Genomic DNA, 19,631 nt, shown 5'->3' on the forward strand with positions numbered 1-19,631 from the left:
AATCCAGATATCTGCAGCCCGGATAGTATGTGCCTAGTATTAACCATGGCTATATATGGGTCTCTTGAATTAGAACAGCTGTCTCTCTGGGCCTGAAGAAAATGCTCCTGTGTGTGCCATCAAAAGTTTCATTTAGCTAGAAAGCCCCAACTCATGCATATTTTTCAAAGTGGCACTCACAGTTCATTCACAGGTTGCACCAAATCGAAGATGGTCTTCTTAATAAATGAAGATAATTGGATACTCTTCTGAGTTAATCAGAATTAGATGATAAATGTCAAAACACAACTGAAGAAGATATATATAGTATAAACATACATTTACTCACATAGACATTCATTCATTCATTCATTCATTCATTCATTCATTCATTCATTCATTCATTCATTCATTCATTCATTCATTCTATGGCGTACAGGACCTAGAGGAGGAAAGGACAAGGAAAGCTTTACTGACTATCTTAATGTCTCTTGCTTTTTGCCAGGTTGTAGATCAGAAGGATGAACTAGCTTCCTAGCTACTCATCTTGCTGAGGCAACAATTTGCAGCTCAGCCCAGGAGTTAAAAATTATAGGATGGGAAGGAACCAGGTTGCCACCTAATTATCTATCCTCTCAATGCAGGATCTGCAATGCAAGATGCAACTACATGGTGAGGGAATGAAGAGAAACAAAAATAATGAAAGAAAGTTAAGTCAAATTGCTGAGGAAGTAGGGAGGGGAGATCAAGGACCTTGACTCACATGGCTCCTAAGTGACAACCGCTTGTAAACAATGTCCAGATTGTAAGAACACCAACATCTTCATGCCACAGCAGGAAATTTTAGTCACTAGCATTTTCATAGCAATCTAAAGAGTTTCCTAAAATATATTTGTGGACATCCTTCTCTTCCCCAAAAAGTCAAGAGTTATGAGAGGAGTTATTTAAAGCAGGTCATTTCATTTCAGTTTTCTCAGGATTATTCAGGTTTTTTTAAAAAAAAAACCTAGAGAGCTGTTTGAAGAAAGTCTTTTGATAAGTTCTTTTCAAATGCTGCTGGCCATTTTACTTTTGATGAGATTTACTCTCCTTATATATAGCTGCTCTTAATTGAAATGTAGTATGAAAGCAGCTGCACTTAAGGCTTACAACTCAATTAAAAACAAGGCATATGAATTTGAAAAGCTCTGGCTAAAAGAAATCCATGAGTTGTTCAAAAGACCTGGGTGAGTAATAAGGTCTCCATGTATTACTGGAAAGCCCATATAAATCATGCCAGAGAGTGAAACCATCGCAAAGGTTTACACACGAATGTTCAACCTCCTCAGCTTTATTTGACCAGGACATTCTGAAAAAGAGTGACAAGCTCTTGCTGACATAGGCCATAGTGTTTAACCGTATATTATTTTCTTTTAAGAATGCAGTAATAGAAGTATCCCTCAACTGACCACCACAATTCAGCCCAAAATTTCTGTCGCTAAGTGAGACATTTGTTAAGTGAATTTTGTCTCCTTTTACAACCTTTCTTGCCAGAGGTGTTAAGCGAGTCGCTATAGTTGTTAAATTAGTAACACGATTATTAAGTGAATATGGCTTCCCCATTGACTTTGCTTATTGAAAGGTTGCAAAAGAGGATCACGTGACCCCAGGACACTGCAAGTATCATAAATATGAGTCAGTTGCCAAGCGACCAAATTTTGATCAAAAATGGTCATAAGTTACTTTTTTCAGTGCCGTTTTAACTTTGAATGGTCACTAAATGAATTGTTGTAAGTTGAGGGCTACCTGTCCCCCATGTATACTCTTCTATATAACCAATGTGGCTAAAAACAGTCCAATGCTGTTTGTAATCACAAAGAACTGCTACGTAAGCTTTAGATCATTTGGGAAAGGGGAAATGTTTCCCCATTTAGTCCAACAAATGCAGAGGTTTAAAACTTCAATTGTTCTAATAGCTTGGGGAAATCTTTGAATCAGTCAGGCAACTCCAGGGAGTGCATATTTATATGCATGGTAAACAGCTATATCTGAGTTTTCATACTATCTAGTTGGGTATTTGCTTAAATTGTTTCTAGGGGGGGAATCAAACTCATTGGCGAATGATTTGGGAACAAATATTTATCTCACTCTGTCAAACCCAACCCATTTCCCTCATATTGCATGGCAATTCTGCATGATTCCAACCAGAAACAGGAGTGTTCATTAAATAATAACTGGAAATGACCTTGACAGTGATGGAGCAATCCTATGCTTGTCTATCGTGAAAAAAATCTTTCCAGTATTTTTTAAATAAATCTGTACAGGAGTATAGCTGTAGCAAATCTACCTCTTAGTCCTAAAGTCAGCAACTAAAATCATTTTGAAATAAATAAATAGATTGGAGGAAAACAATGAGGGATTTTGGGGGTTGAGCAAATAATCTATTTTTAAGAATTTCCTCTATTATGTAGATCTGTATGGAAGTTTAAAACTGACCTACCAAATATAGAAAAAACATACATTCATTTTTTTTAGAAATGGAAATTTTGGTTACTTAGCATACTCAGCCTATTCATATTACTGTCTTCTATACATTACCATTACAAATTGTACGTGTAATTTACACACGCTTATACATATACACAATCACCAAAGTCTGCATATGTATAGATCAAATATTTATAAGACACATATTCAGGTATGTCTCTGTTGTTGATATATACAGAGTTTATGTAAACACACACACACACATATTTATATATATTAGTGTATGTGTGTCTTTATACACTTATATTTGCAGCATAGGGAAGAAAGACATTCTCCTTAATAAGCGTGATTGTCACATTTGCTCAATGTAGAATGTTAGCTGACACTTTTAAGCATGACAAATATATGCTATACACAATATTTATTAAAACCTTTCTTTCCTCTGGGTATGTACATGTGTGTGCATGTATATCTCCATACATATGTATACACACAAGGTGTATATATATATATATATATATATATATATATATATATATATATATATATATATATATATATATATATATATATATATATATATATATATATATATATATATATATATATATATATTCTCTGTGTGTATATATATATACACACACACACACTTGAATGACTAAATGCAAATAGGTTAATATCATTCCTACAAGACAGTAGCTTCTATTCACAGGTCCACATTTACAGCACAACCCAAATTTTAGCCACACTGTACAGAATGCTGACTGTATAGCGCATTTGGTCCTTTAAAAAGGATATGTGGTTATGCTACTGCACACTACATTATAACACAGTACTTTTAATTACTCTATTATTCTTTCCCAGAAAGGAAAAAAGGGATACCATCTGGTAAAAAATTACATCCATTTTGGTATACAATTCTTCAGCAATCATATAATACACATGCTTATTATTCTCAGACTAAAGCCATCTTCAAATTGATACATTTTAATTAAGCTGTTCTCCACACTAACCTCTGTCAGATAATCCAGCTGCTTTCAAATTGATGTTCCACATATTTTCAGTTTTGATTTGTAGTACTCCCACCCACCCACCCCCAAGACACAAATGCAACATGAATTTGTCCAGTGTGGAAAGGCAAAGTGCCATTAAGGCTCCTCAGAACACTCGGCACATTTTAAACTAGGTTCTTGTTGTTTATAGGCCATACCTGTTTTATTGGTTCCCTGTGATCAATGCTGAATGATTAATGATAAATATCTTCTTAATTATCCCTTGAATGGCCTTTCTTAAGGACCTTATGCCAGCTTCTATTGCCCCTGATGAGGAAAGCCTTCACAATTTGCTTGGTGGCGTTTATTGGTTAAGTTTATTCTGAATAATGAAATAGTATTTCCTTATTAAAAAATAAATTTCCAAGAGAAACAATCATTAAGGCTTCTCATTCACCACCAGAAGAGAGAAACTGATGGGACATGCAAAGTGGGAGATCTTAATGAACATTAATTGGCAAAGGGATTGCTGAGCATTTCTACTTGTGACTAAATATTATGGACTACAGAAAGATCTGGAATATAGAAAACAACAGGGGTGAAAAACCACTACTATCAGAGGTGTTGTGAGTAGCACCCCTTTTAATTCCAATTTTGCCCCATTTGTCATCAAAAGTAGGAAATTCCATCAGAATTGCACTTTTTCAGAAATTATGAAAGTGCATATTCCATGGATAGATGTGCTTTTTGGCAATCTCTGACACATCAATTTTCTTTTCTATATATATTTTTCTTCAGACTAAAGCAGTTTGTCCCAATCTGCCACCCTTAATGTTTTTCAGGACTGCAAACTACAGAATTCTTAGTTAGGTTCTAATGGGAATTGCAGTTCTAGCATAACTGAGGGCAGCAAACTTGAGAAGATTGAACTAGAATGACACTTGTATAAACAAAATTGGTTTTAAAGTCAGTATGCAAAAATGAACATTCAATATTTTTCTTTTTCTTTTGTCTTTATGTATTACTTTTCAGCGATCACTTAAATAATCCTCAAAGTCTATTTCATATTAATCATCCTGACATTTTAAAAAACCCTGGTGAAACTTATATAAGAACTAATATATGTGTGTGTGTATGTATATATATATTAATAAATATTTATATATACGTATATATGGCTTTAGACATACACTGTTATATGTATAACTTAGCAACTTCTAAAAATGACATAATAGAATCCAACTTCACCACTATTCACATTTCTAATTTTAGTTCAGATTTTGAAACAAGATCAGCATCTTTCTAGATTGCAAAAGGGTGCTTTAAAAAAAGAAATGTAAGTGAAACACATTTAAAATGATTCTGGAAACAATTAGAAAAATAAGTGTCAACTCTTTAAAATAAAATTACAATTACAAAACATTTAGGAGCTCTATATTCATGACCTCCTTTAATGATTTAAAATATCCCCTCCACATTTTTGCAGCAGTTTTGAATTTATCTCATCATATCTTATAACAAAAATAACTTGACATGTATATCCTAAACCTTCTATGTCTACATGTAATATGTTTTTGTTAGCCATGTAATATAATATTTGTCACTCCTAAATGAAAGGATGGCCATCTCAAAATTCAATATCTGATTATCTCTTCAACCAGTAACTAATTCTCATCCTTTTTGCTGACTTTTCTCCACTTTCTTAAATATGTCCTATTTCACATCAGTAATAAATATTCAATATTGTTGCATGACCCTATTGCACTGTAACAATACATATGTTTCACAGCAGCCATTTTGTTACAACTAAATATAGGAATTTATTATGCCTACTTGAGTGTGCAATGAGATGTGGGACTTTTTCAGAATGAATAGTGGAGTATTAACTGATAAAATGTATGCTGAGTTTGGGGAAAAGATTGTCAAGCAAGGGCCTAGCTTAGAGTCCTTGTACAGCCCCATAAGACATAAGCTTGACCTCCACCCAAGTTTCATGAAGCTCTGGTCATTCCCAGGGGAAGGTTGTTTGGGGAAAATCTTGTAATATAGGTAGAAATCAATAAAGTTCTTTACTTCAGCTATTTATGTGTAGCTCTGGTTGCTTGTGCCTGACATGGATAAACAGGAGATGAATAGAAGGACAAGGATTAGTAAGCGCTGATAAAACATCATGTTGTAACCTCTATATTATCCATGTCTAGCTTTCCCCACGTCTTGGGCATCCTAAGCTAATACCACCCAGATGTGTGGGGTTTCAATTCCATTCCAACCCAACCAGAGACATCAGATTTGAGCATAATATATTTGACTAATGCCACTGTATTACAGCCCTGTTTTCAAAAGAGCCCTAGAAACTATTCTGCCCTTTAATATACCCAACCATTCACTTGCATTATCAAAAACTAACTAGGGAATTCTTGTAGTAGTGACATTGGGAGAAACTATGGCAAGGTGAAGTGGGGGAATCCTAATTGTGCATAAAGTGATACAATTCTGGAAAATGTGAACAAGACCTTTACTTTTCAGTCTAGTTGACACAGAAGCCCCTTTCAATATAAAAAAGTTTGTAACAATGCCTTTCCTGTACGTCTCCCAAGGCAAAGCACCAGGTTCCTACTCTTTCGTGAAATAATTACATTATTCTGTAACATGTTATGTTGGATGCCATCTGATCTGAACATTTTAAAAAGAGAAGTTTACATAAGATGCCGACTGATTTTTTCCCCTTCAGCTTGACCTCAACTAGAAATAAAATAATTTATTCCCATAGAGAATGCCAGTCTACTGCACTTGACACTTCCATTTTCCACACAGATGCCAAAGCAAATAAAGTAGAGGCAATTCCATAGATGTTCCAGATATCCATATAGCAGAAGTCACAAGGTTTGAGTCTTTTTTTCCCTTTTTTATCCAGATCAAAGGCAAAAGGACAACAAGGCATTTAAGCTGTGATGAGCAAAACCGAGTATCTGCTGATAAAACAGATCAGGTTCTTAAGGCCTTTGTCTATGCAGAGTTATAATAATGCAGAAGCCTGGTTGAATAGAAATTGAGGGGAAAGAGAACAGAAGGGGAGAAGAGATCTATGTCAGTAAAGTCACAATGTCAATACTGTGTTTACAGAAGAAGAGATGCACACAGCTTGCCCTTTGAAAGCTTCTCCGTATCTTTGCATTTAATACTGCCAGAGTTAATAACACATTGTAATGGAGTTTAGTTGCAACGGAAACATTCATTCACACACTTCATACAAGGAAGTGCTAGGAATTTCTACCCTAGAATATCCAGGTAGACTGGTGAGGCCTTGGCCAAGTTCTGAAGGAGAGAGTAGATTTCTTTGATATTGAGTCTCATATGAGGCTCCCGCTGCCAGCACCCAAGCATCAGGTCATATACTTCCTTTGGGCAGGTACGAGGTCGCTGTAGGACGCGGCCCTGAGTAATACACTCAATTACCTGAAGAAAGGACAAGAAGAGAGTCTGTTGATTTGTTTCTTTTGTTGGTGATAAATCATTGGCCAATACATGCAAAGATAATCTCGCAACATGTTTGTCTAAAAATTTGTGTTCTTATTCCTAATTATTTATTTTAAAAATAGGATTTTTCATTTGCACCATAAATACTAAATAACGGCGGCAAGGCAAGGTGAGGCGAGGCGAGGCAAGGCAAGGCAAGGCAAGGTAAGGTAAGGCAAGGCAAGGCAAGGCAAGGCAAATAAATAAATAAATAAATAAACAAACAAACAAACAAATAAAGTCATTCTATTTCATTGATACATTGGGAAAAGTTAGCTATACTGGTACACAAGGAAGATCTTTCAATATTTCTCTCCTCCCTTTCTAAATATACTCCCTAAATAGTAGTTTATTAAACTTACATGTAACCCAACTCCTAGGAACTCTGGGAAGTTTAAAATAAAAGTGTTTATTGCTTAAACACTTTTGACTATTTTGCTTTTGGGGTGAGGATGTGTTAAGATATTTAAATTTAGTAGCTGGAACAATGAGGTTAGACAATGATTCAAAACACATAGTTATAGTTGATTGGTTGGCGCATGCTGGCTCCTGCATGATGTAATCGACACTGTGATTGGTTGCTTGGATTGATGGCGATGAGGATTTCCCTTTTTCCCGCCTTTTTCTTCTGTGTGCTCTGTGATTTACCTCATGATGCTCCTGTTTGCCTGACTATCTTGTTTGCAGTAAATATATATGTTAAACATATTTATTTATATAAAACTACAAATTCATGTCAGCGTCTCTGACTTCATTTGGACACCTACTGCACAATTTCCTGACAGCATGCTGGCAGCACTGCCGCAGCGCAACCTACTCTTGGCTGAATAACTTGGAGGTTGCTGTCAATTCCTTCCTCTTCCCTGCAATCTCTGACTTAAAATTAATGCAGGAAAAATGTTTCCAAATTTTTTTGCAGTCAAGCTCTTGAAGATATCCAGTGGAAACTAGATCAGCTTTATGTCCTCTAAAGAGCTTGCTATCATCATATTTTCATTCCATTCTGACAAAGATGAAGCAGCTGCCAGCATTTTGATACTTCCTCATTCTCCTATGAATAAATGGCGTTTCAAGGAAAGTTTCAAAGGAGCTTGAATCAAGGTGGTTTTTTCTCAATTTGCAAAATCAGATTAAATCTCTTCAAACCTCTGAATTGCATTGTGATTGTACAGGCCTTGGACTGGCATTGATGGAACCTTAAAAAAGAAGGTTCACTGTTGTGGCCCAGCAGGAGCCGTTGTAGCTGCCACCAGACTCCGACAGTGAGGGGCCCTATGAGTCAACTCTGGAGGATGTGGAGGACCCTGGACAGGGTTCCGACTCCGAGCACGGCACAGAGAGGTTGGTTGGCCACCAGGAGGCACCTGAGCCTTGGACCAGTGGGGAGGAGACAAGGGAGAGTGAGCCAGAAGCCAATAGTGAGTTGTTCCTGGATGCACGCCATTGAAGAGCTAAAAAGTGTCAGGAACGATTACAAAATTACAGGAGGTAATTGTACTCAGCTGGTGGTCATTAGGCTCCTCTCCAGACTATAAAAGGTTAATTGTGCACACGCCCCTCTTTGCAGAAGTCAACACAGAATCGAATGTCAGAGAACTTTGTGTGCTTTGGTGTGAAATGAGGGGGGTCAGAACAGTTGACTATACTAAGAATCTTAGTAGTACAGAATGGTAACATAGGACAATATCCACATACCTCATTGTTTGAGAGCTGATACCACGGCTGTTTGCCATAGGTAAAGATTTCCCAGAGAACAACGCCAAGGCTCCAGACATCACTTTCCGTGGTGAATTTTCTATACATGATGCTTTCAGGTGGCATCCAACGAATAGGTAACATAGTATGGCCACCAACCTGGTGAAAAAGAAAGAAGCTTAAGAGTCTGAGGGAGTAACTAAATACCCAAAGTGGCATGATATTATATTATTTGCATTTGGCTTATTATGTGCAATGATTACAAGTTCAACTAGAGTTATCAAGCACTTTCTTCCAGTTGGGTGCACAATATTACTATATTTAGAGAATTCTGCTGCTGTACCACAACTGATCTCCTTGTGAAAAATACCGTGGGGGAAATTTCAAAAAGTACTTTCTCAGTCACAAGTTACTATTGATTACTGACACACACACCCCGCCCCCAAAAAGAAAGGTCAGCTGCCTTTCTTGTTTTATGTTCGCCGGGGAATATGAGGTACAGTGAAAATTGATATTTTTCAGATAATCCCTTCTTCGTGACCAGAATACATGGAATACAATAAACAGCTAAAGGTGGGCATTGTATTTGGATAAATGTCAGATTTTGGCAGGAAGCTGGGTAATTAGGAACAGATTTTCTTTTTTCTAGGCGCGAATACGTAAATGTCTTATCACAATTCTGGAGTACAATAAAACTCCTAACTTTCAAAACTGCAAAAACTGATTCTGAAACAGCTACAGCAGTACATACTAGTCGGGGGTGGAGGTGGGGGGGAGAGAGAAAGGGAGGGAAGGAAAGAGAGAGAGGGGGGAGGGAAGGAGAGGTTTTCCCCCCCAAATCTCAGTCTGAATCTATATATATATTTGAATTTGATTTGGCTGTTTCTGCAATGACCTGGATGGAACTGGGTAGTTTCTGAAATGCCAAACTGGACTCACAAACTGTTTCATTAATGAATAAGTGGATATTTTAGGCAAACACACATTTTATTTATGGCTTGCTTTCTCACATTTAATTGTGCTTGATTATAACAATTACATAATCCTATAGTGTAAGTGAGACAGTTTGGTGTAGCTATGAAGGCATCAAACTAGAAACCAGGAGACTGTGAGTTCTACTCCTGCCTTGGGTATACAGCCAGGTGGGTGACCTTGGGCCAGTCACTCCCTCTCAGCTATAAAAAGCAGGCAATGGCAAACCAATTCCAAACACTTCCACTTCCAAATAACCTTGCCAACCAAGGTGGTACCCAGGTAATCGCCAGGAGTCAACTTAGACTCAAAGGCACCATAAACAAATAAACAATCAAATAATAGTCAAAGGATTGATAAGCTTCTCAAGAAGCTAGAAAGCTACTTGTTGGTGACCCTACACTTCTGGATTTATTGAACCAAGCAGCATCACATACATGCATGCATATACCATAACCAAAGCTAAGTTACAGAGTCACAGTGCTCAGCATCCAACATCTTATAAATGGGCTTCCATCATTTGCTGCTACTGTATTTGTAATAGCTTTGTAAGGGATTAGCCTTTACTTTACACATCTGGGCTCTGTGTGTGAAGCACTCCTGGTGTTCTCTGTTTCTCTAGAGATTTGTTTTGGCTTCTAGAGCACATTACAAGCTGCTTATCATGGGCTGTCAGAGCCAGGATGTGTAAAAAAATCCCTTAACCGAATCAATATGATATATGGCTACATATGAAAAGGAGAGCATTAATAATGTATTGTCAGCATGCATAGCAGACATAAACACAGATTTCACTTCTGACCTTTGCTCTAAGAAGAGCTGGGATGGCAAACAGCTTTTTCATTTACTTGGTGGTTGCATTCACTTTAATAGAATTTTTTTTTAAATTAAAAATTAAACTCACAGAAATATGTGGTTGCACACAAGGAGCATAGGGCAAGTGTCATTAGAACATTATTAGTTGTTAGAGGATTGGGGCTCATTAAATATTCAGTGGCTTTTAAATCTGTTCATCAAGTTGCATCTATAGCTGCAAACCCATTCAATGGGTTTTATGGCACAGTCTTTAAAAAATTAATGAAAATGGCCACTGTAAAACATATTTTTTCTTTTATTGAGATTTCTCTAGGATTTATGTTTTTCCCCTGCTGTAAGAAATGTAAAAGCCTATAAGTCAGTGAAGCAATATTCCCTCTTATTAGGCTGTTATATTAGATAATGTAGCTCAAATAAATGTAAAAACATTATGTGACTGTTAAGATTATATACACCTAATAAGGGGAGGGATGGCGAGAAAAAAATATTATATTTAAAATATTTAATAGCAATAGCAATTAGACCTATATAGCACTTTACAGTGCATTGCAGCCCTCTCTAAGTGGTTTACAGGGTCAGCATATTGCCCCCAACAATTTGGGCCTTCATTTTACCCACCTTGGAAGGATGGGAGGCTGAGGAGTCAACCTTGAGCCTGGTGAGATTTGAACTGCCAAATTGCAGGCAGCCGGCAGTCAGCAGAAGTAGCCTGCAGTACTGCACTCTAACCACTGTACTTCATAATGATTAATTAACCAACTTAGACACCTTAATATCAGATTTTGTTTTATTTCTGCACATTTCATTCCTGTGAAATGACTTGCTGGAGATGAACCTTCTATCTTTATGGCAAAACAAAAATTAAGAGCTCCCCTAGTCTAAAACCTAATTACAAATTATAACTCTTGTGTGATTCTTATGCTTTCATCTCTAGCTGGCTTTGATCTCAAGTCTGGATGTTGTGACATTTCACAAAGATTGAAGCTAACTATATGGATTCTGTTAGGCCCATCTCATCAAGAGCTTGCAGCAGAATTAAAGGTAGAAAGAAACATAGGGAAGATGCTGGCATAACAGTCACCTGCCTCACTCAGTTGGCAAAAAAACTGGAAAGGAACAACAGGGACTGAGCTGTCCCAAGGTGCTTTTTTCCAAAAGGTAATTGGACTGAACTGAAGAAACTTCTAGGATGAGAAGCAAATTATTTTCAAAGAAAAATCCAAGAAAGTCCAGTTGCCTTCTGGAAAAATACATTTCTGGGGCAACCATGACCAGGATGAGTGGGAATCTTCATAGATAGGAACACACACACGCACACACACACACACAACACACACACCTTCCCACACATACACAGACAAACAAAAGCCAATGGTGGAAGCTCTTGTCAGGGATGGCAAGAGTAGACTGGATCATACCACTGCAATCATTGCACTGTCCCTTCCTTTCACCATTCTCATGCTAATCGGTGAGTCTCCTACACTCCTCATTTTTCAGCCTGTTGGTATATTGCAAAAAAAGAGGGGCTACCTGTTTATAATATAAACCTCTTCCCCCTGCTTACTATTTCATTCATGCTCACTTTAGGGCCATGGTGACAATAAACACTGCCTGCTTTTGTGGACTGCATAAGAAAGACAGTGAGGAGAGAGCGCTGCTGCATACTAATTGACACATTTTAATGACTGCCTTCTCTTACTCCCTCTTTGCCCATCCCCTTCTCTAAATTGTTGCGTTCAAGCATGTGTGACTCGCAACCATGGAAACCAAGTCTCTAAATGCACAAAACCCACCACATCAACCTTTGGAGCACACTGCTGGTGAATTTCCAAAAGATACAATAGTTGGGGAGATGGCCACAAGGAGAGTGATTGCCTTTACAGGCATGGCACTCTAATCCTGACAGATTTATTTTCCAGAGGATAAAAGCTTGCACATGCATTCTACTAATAAACACTATTTAGCACTGAATGTAGTATGTAGCATCCTAGCAACCATGCTTGTACACCAATAAATTACAATACAAAAAGCCCCCAGCAGAGTTCAAACACAGCAGCTAACTTGTCTCCTGTTCCTATACCATGGTAGCAGAATCCCTCTCCCTCTCCCTTCTTTTTCTTTTTTTATCTTTTTGAGACAGACTTAAATTACATCAAACTCCAGGTGCAGGCATGACAAAACATCGATATCCCAGTATAACGCTACTCCTTGAATTGTGGAACTTCTACTTGGTACTTTTGGTGTTGAATGCAAGCATGAAGTATCCAAGGCTTATTTTAATTCACTGATAGCTTATATTCTGATGTTTTAAAGGTCGGGTTACTTAAAAGTACTCCCTATACTTTCATTTACCTCTCTTTTTCTGTATGAATCAGTTTCCTTACAAATGGAGCTCTAAAGTTATAAAATCACAGAATTAGAACAGACCTTGGAAGTACACCCTCCTGCTCAATATAGGATCTGAAGCTATTATGTTTGACCAATAGAGCAAAATTGACAAAAAAAAGTAAAAAGTGAAAAGTAAATATAGATTTAATCCAACAGTTAAACATAATGTGTGTGCAGTCAGTGCAATATTATTTTTATAAATCTGTTTCATCTTTGAAAACATTTCTTTAAGAAACTAAAATCCAGTTCCCACAGATATTTAAGTCTCTTTCCCACTGTTGTCTCTTGCTCTTTTTCTTGGCTTCCTCCACAGTTTCTCCTGTTCTCTTTGAAAGACGTTTTTAGAATCTGTTTTTACAACCTGTTTTTAGAACCTGTAAGTGAATCCTTCTTCTGTTTCACAATAGCTTTCATCAGTAACTAAATCCTGCCTCAATAAGAGCCGCAGTGGCGCGGTGGTTAAAGTGCAGTACTGCAGACTACTTCTGCTGATCACGGGCTGCCAGCAGTTTGGCAGGTCAAATCTCACCAGGCTCAAGGTTGATTCAGCCTTCCATCCTTCCGAGGTGGATAAAATGAGGAGCTAGATTGTTGGGGGCAATAGGCTGACTCTGTAAACCGCTTAGAGAGGGCTGTAAAGGACCATGAAGTGGTATATATATATATCTAAGTGCTATTTTACATCTTTGTAAAATATGATCAAGCTTTGTGAGTATATATTTAATGCCAGGAAAGGAAAAGTATTGACAGCCTTTATATATATTATAATGTTAAGGAAATCTGTTGACTATATAGGTTATTTAATCAGAGTTATTAATCATTAATAAATTGGCTGTTCATCTACATTTTCCTTCCTTTCTATCTAGCTATGTTACCTCAAATTTATACAAAGAAATGGGAAATAAAAAGATGTTCCAGATAGGTGATGGCAGCAAAATCAGGAGATTTTTTAAAGAGATGTCCCTGGGTTAATGGAAGCTTTCCTTTCTTCTTTTCTTCTTCCCTCCCTCCCTCCTATTTATGTGTGGTATATATGTGCTAAAGAAAGAGAGAGGGAATTCAAATCTGTTGATATGAACCAGAGATTCATAGAGCAAGACAAAATTTTGAACCTAAATCCGACATGCTGCTTAATTCAGAAAATTCAAAATTATAGAATTATCAGCAAATGTCTTTCTAGCTTCTTCTTGAAAAACCTGTCAGTTCTTTGACTACAGGGTTATGTAATTGCTATAATTGAGGAAGGAGGGAGGGAAGGAAGAAAGGAAGGAAGGAAGGAGAGCATAAAACAGAGAGAATATATGACTCAAGTCAGTGGAGGGTTTCCAAATTTTTTTACTACCAGTTTGCTCTTGCGCACTTGTGTGATACTTCTGCGCATATGCATGTGCATAAACGTCCGGGCAGCTGGGCCGAGCCTCCTGCCATCAATACTACCAGTTCATCTGATTTGGGCCGAACCAGGAGCAACCCACCTCTGACTCAAGTTCAGGTGTAACCTTTAATTTTATCTATGAGGAAACAGTACATCTGTTATCTAAAAGTTCAACAAAACTGGATCGTTCAACTCCACCCACCACCTACTTAAATGAGTGAGATTCCTTATAGAACTAGGAACCAGCCTTGACAATATGGGTAGGAAGGATACCATTTTTAAAAAGGGGGGGAAATCCACAGTGAAGCATGTTGTTTCCGTAGAGAAGGCAATGACAAAATAATGTTCTAGAAAACCTGGGCAAACTGTAATGAGCAAGAGGAAGCTTGGAAAAAAAATCATTTCAGTGGAATCTCATATTATAGCTCCTCAGGGATAAGTAAACTTTGATCTTTAAATAACTTTCCTCTTAATAACTGTAATTTAACCTGCTCATACTCAGCAGTCTTCAGATTCCTGTAAGGCTCTGGGATGCTGCTTCACAGAAGGCAAGGAGATCTCTATGTAATTAAAATTACATCTGCAGAATAACTGTTCATTGAGCTTTCAAATCTTGGTGCCAAAAACAATGTTTATAATTGTGAGGGCAGCTCCTTGAAATCTATGAGACTGGAAAATACATTTCATAATATACAGTAATAATAAAATTACAGCCCCCACAACTACCCCAAGAATTAAGAGGGGTGACATCTAGGATTCTCTTTTTCCTTGCTGGTCTTGAACTATGCTACATTCTCTTTTTCCTTCACCCAGATAGAGAATCTTTGTGTGTCTATATGCTTGTATTTATATAGTGCGTGCATCTCTCTGTCTCTGTTTCTGTCTCTGTCTCTGTCCCTCTCTGTCTGTCTGTCTGTCTGTCTGTCTGTCTGTCTGTCTCTCTCTCTCTCTCTCTCTGTGTGTGTGTGTGTGTGTGTCTGTGTGTGTGTGTGTGTTCCATTAATCCCACATCATAAGAAGGAATCAGAACAATAAACCTTCTGTTATCTGCCTGTATAATATTTAATATGAGGACTACCAACAAATGTAAAATGAGCTCCTTAATCTTAGAGTGGCTGATTGATAGTACTTCACATCACCAGGATTACTACCTCCCAACCTCTCATAAATCATTGAAATCAAGCTCTATTCATGATATACTGATCAAAACACACTTGAGTATTGTCCTATCTATGAGCCTGAGAGTGTACTGCTTAAAGGGAATATGGGTCCTCATTTTTTTGACCATGGAAGGATGGAAGGCCTTCAACCTTGAGCCTACTGAGATTCAAATTGCCAAATGAATAATATGAAGAATGCCTGCCCTCTGAGCTACTAATCATAAAGAAACAGAAATATAAAGTAAAAAAATAATTAGTCCTTCAAACTCTTCAATCCATATTTTTACTTTACTTTTCTGATGCTTTTTAAAAAGAATTCTAAGGTGTTGCTGTGAGAGGACACAATGGAGAGAAAATCAGATTCTAAAAAATATCAACTATTCCAGTGAACTCTTCTCTCAAAATGTCCATTCAGTGTGGCACCAATTCATGATTGTATTAAAGTATTCCTGGGACTTGTGAGAATGACATGATGATTACATGCTACCAGTTTGCCAACTAAATGTCTTTCCAAATCATTATAACCACAGTTGCATATAAATAGAGGTTGGAGAAGGAGAAATAAAGAAAGGTTTTAATCAATGTACATGCAAAGGGAAAGCTCTTACAACAGAGCACTGAGGGGAAAATTCTCACTGTATCTACTGTGTAATCACTGATAGGTCCCTGGCAACCTGAAGCTGGAAAGAGACACTCATTATCACAGTCTCTGGTAGGAAAATGGGCTCATAACAGGCTGCAAAACAACAGATTACTAAAAATATTAGAATTTAAAGGAAAACTAGGCTCAGAATGACATAGCTGCAGGTTCCAATAGACAAGACAAGAATAAGAGAAAAAAATTCAATTCAACTTCTCAAAAAGAATAGAATAGATGCATTTGTGATCAATCCTAAAATGTCTCAGAAAACCAGTCTGGAACTACCCTGAAAATTCTTTCTTGCTTTCATAATCAATCTTATTTCTAGATTTACCATATGCTCAACATTTGATATAGAGGATTAGATTGATGCTAGATAGATAGATATGATAGATGAGAAAGATAAAGAGAGAGAGAGGGGTATTCATATTATCTCACAGGTCTCTTCATTTTGTTTACTTCCTAATTCACAGGGTGATCTTAGGGATGGGACCACATTTTATGTGTCAGTGTATGCATAATATAGGGAGACTTCAGAACTCAGAAACCTTTAGCTTTATGGATTTGTAGTGGAGCCAGGTAAAAAGAAAACTGTTACTTCAAGGAGGCTAATGTGAATTTTATGAGTGGACATCAAAAGGAAGTTGCCCATCTGCCTTCCCCAAAGACCCTCCCAAATTGTCAATGTATTATAAGTTTAATTTAATAGAGAAGTAATATATTAATTAAGCATCACTTCCATGCAGCTTTTTAATCTCTGTCTCACTCTCATTTTGGACTGCAGCAACTGTAGCATACCAAAAAAGTAAGGCCATCCCAAAGGTGCTTTTTTCAAAATGTAAATGGACTCCCACACCCTTCTGAAAATGTTTCACTTCTCATCCAAGAAGTTTCTTCAGTTCTGGATGAGAAGTGAAACATTTTCAAGGGAGAAAAAAATCTCAAAGAAAGTCCAGTTGCCTTTTGAAAAAAGCACTTTTGGGACAACCATGATCTGGTGATGGAGAAGCTCCATAGACATTACTTCAAGTAAGGTCCTTGTCCATGGGTCCAGCTAGACTTGGAGGAAATAATTTTACATATACGGGGTAGATGGGAAATGGTTTGGAGAAAGATGCTGATCTTCTTTGCCAGCTCAAAATGGTTTCCTTAACATACATTGTTTTCACTTAGTTCCCCCTTCAAAATATGCATTCAGAAGATCAGAGGTGGAGTAGGGTAGCTTGGATCTGAGATGGAAAATGGAAAAAGGAAGCCCTTCAAAATGAAATTATCTTTGCCCTTATTCTCTACCACAAAATACCACAGGATTCCCAGATATACGCATCTGGACACCATTCTCTTTCTCTAAAACTGATTCTCACTTTATCAAACATTTTCCAAACAAACCTTTTAAAAAGATGCCCCCAGATGTGGTCTTCAAATATTTTTTTATTTGTGCAAAGGCAGCATCTGCTTTCCTGTCATATTTTAAGGAGACCTCTGAATATTGTTTGGGGGACTTTATTGCTGTGATGTGGCAGAAAATCTATTTTTTTAAATTAGCTAGTTTCCTGTTATACATCTTTACATCACTCAGTGGTTTTCTTTCCTGCCTCTGGCTCTTCAGCTAGAAAACTCTGCCCTATGAGTAGTTAAGAAAATGGAGGCACATAAACAATCCTTCTTGGGGGTTGCCTGAAGCTTAAGAATTAGCTTAAGCAAGGCCTGAAGTTATCTCCTTTTTGGCTTTTTAGAAAATGTTCAAGACGGGTCTCATCCAGGAAGAATGGGTTTCTAATTGATGTGTTGAGTCACTTTGTAGAGTTGAGTTTTCTTTTGCTGATTTCATTTGTTTTGCGTTTCGCTAATGTGGTATTTGGGGACTTAAGGGAAGGGTATTTTATACAAATTTTATGTTTTTGACTTTGATAAAACATCTTGAATCAATATGATTGGGCACTATATAAATAATTGTGAATTAATAATGATACTTGTCTTAAGAAACACATCTTTCCTAATCAGTTTTAATTCAAGACAAATACCATAAATCAGCTGAAACTATCAGAATTCCTTGTTTGAAAACCCAAATGTTTTCAGAATGCAGAGAACAGGAAAGAAAATGTTCACTGAATATTGGATATACTGAAAATATATACTGAATACTGAAGATGTATATTAATAATCTTGACAAAAACAAACATTTGCAAAAGAAATGGAAAAAGACTTAATTTTTTTAATGAAAAAAAGTAAAAAAATATTCTGATTGGCAGAGGTTCTTGTTTTAAATCTCAACTCAAAACAAGCTTTCTAACATGAAAAATCTCTTCCTTCATATGAGAAGTGGCAAGCAACCGTACTCTAAGTTGCTTCATCCTACGTGATTATGTATATATAAACATAATATCATTATGCAATGGAAAAACAAAAGAAAAGTATCTTTTTGATCTGATCCATCATTTGAATCACACAAGCAGCATATATGTTTTTGGTATTCAGCTACTTTTCTCCTACTCTTCAAAGCAAAAGGCCTTCAAAAGAATTTGCATTCAATATGAAGAAAAAGATGAGCGTTATTTAAAAACAGGAATTGTACAACCAAGACAGTTAATGGGATTCCACAAATAGAAAAATCTTCAGCATATATATGTTCAAATTATGAGTGAATTTAACAATTTCAAAGTCACTAGTGAGGTCTTGTCAAATTGGAGATATCTGTTTGTTTGTTTGTTTGTTTGTTTGTTTGTTTAATGTATATGCTGCCCATTCATTTCACAATGAAGCAATTCTGGGCAGCTTAGAACATCATAAAATAAGAATATAAACCAACTTGAGAACTAAAAACATTAAGAAAACATGGAGCATTAAAAGTTAAAACATTATAATTAATAACAAACTAGAAAAAGGACCAATATATAAAAAGGATGGAGGTGGGATCACTATGTCTCTTGTGCCAATCTCATAATTTAGCGTTCATAAAATACATCACAATATTCACACAACTTAGCCATTGCTGGGCAGGAACTAGTTTAAACTGTAGTTTGATTCAAATATATAATCTCGTAGCACATAAAATCCATTGATAGCATTGTGATACCTTACTCCACATGCATCATTTCCTACAAACAAATAATACACAGTGATGTATTGACTGTTACAACTAGAAACACACAATATCATATATCTCTTTCCTATCAATTTCTACCTTATTATTCTAAACTCTTCAGTTTAACCTTTGACTCTGAACCTCATATCTTACGATAACAAGCCAAATGCATGACAGCAACACAGTCCCAGACTGGGAACAGAATTGAAGATTAACAGCAGCAGCAGCAGCAGCAGCAGCACAACAACAACAACAACAAATTACTTCTGTAATTCTGTCAGAAAACTTCATTACTGCAGTCAAAATAGATGGTAAATATACAAATATTTGTTGGAGGAAGAGAGAGGTTGGAACATATAAACATATGTGATGGGATTGTGATAGTGCACAAAAAAATGGGACATGGTGTTTAGAGAAATTAGAGCACTCTTGAATGTAAATTTAGATATGTCACCGAGGTTTGCATTACTGTTGCTGGTGGAAAAACGGGATATAAAGGAAACAAAAAAGGAATTGATTGTAAATTTGATAATGGCAGCTAGATGAG

General features: G+C 36.8%; 1 protein-coding gene across 7 annotated transcripts in view; it reads right to left on the reverse strand.

Moving 5' to 3' along the window:
• Window positions 1–5,535: 5,535 nt before the first annotated feature.
• The window catches only part of NTRK2 (neurotrophic receptor tyrosine kinase 2), a 197,893-nt gene continuing 183,797 nt past the window's right edge, over window positions 5,536–19,631 (reverse strand). For all 7 annotated transcript variants that reach the window (XM_087715937.1, XM_087715936.1, XM_087715938.1 and 4 more), the window contains 2 exons: window positions 8,649–8,807; window positions 5,536–6,893 (listed from right to left, as the gene is read on the reverse strand). In XM_087715937.1, the coding sequence (XP_087572063.1) occupies window positions 6,708–6,893; window positions 8,649–8,807 (345 nt within the window). In that variant the 3' untranslated portion in view covers window positions 5,536–6,707. The remainder of the gene's footprint in view (window positions 6,894–8,648; window positions 8,808–19,631) is intronic.

The sequence above is a fragment of the Thamnophis sirtalis genome, unplaced genomic scaffold (assembly GCF_051295495.1).
Source record: "Thamnophis sirtalis isolate CommonGarterSnake01/CBP01778 unplaced genomic scaffold, rThaSir2_p1.2 scaffold_5, whole genome shotgun sequence".
Taxonomy (NCBI): Eukaryota; Metazoa; Chordata; class Lepidosauria; order Squamata; family Natricidae; genus Thamnophis; species Thamnophis sirtalis.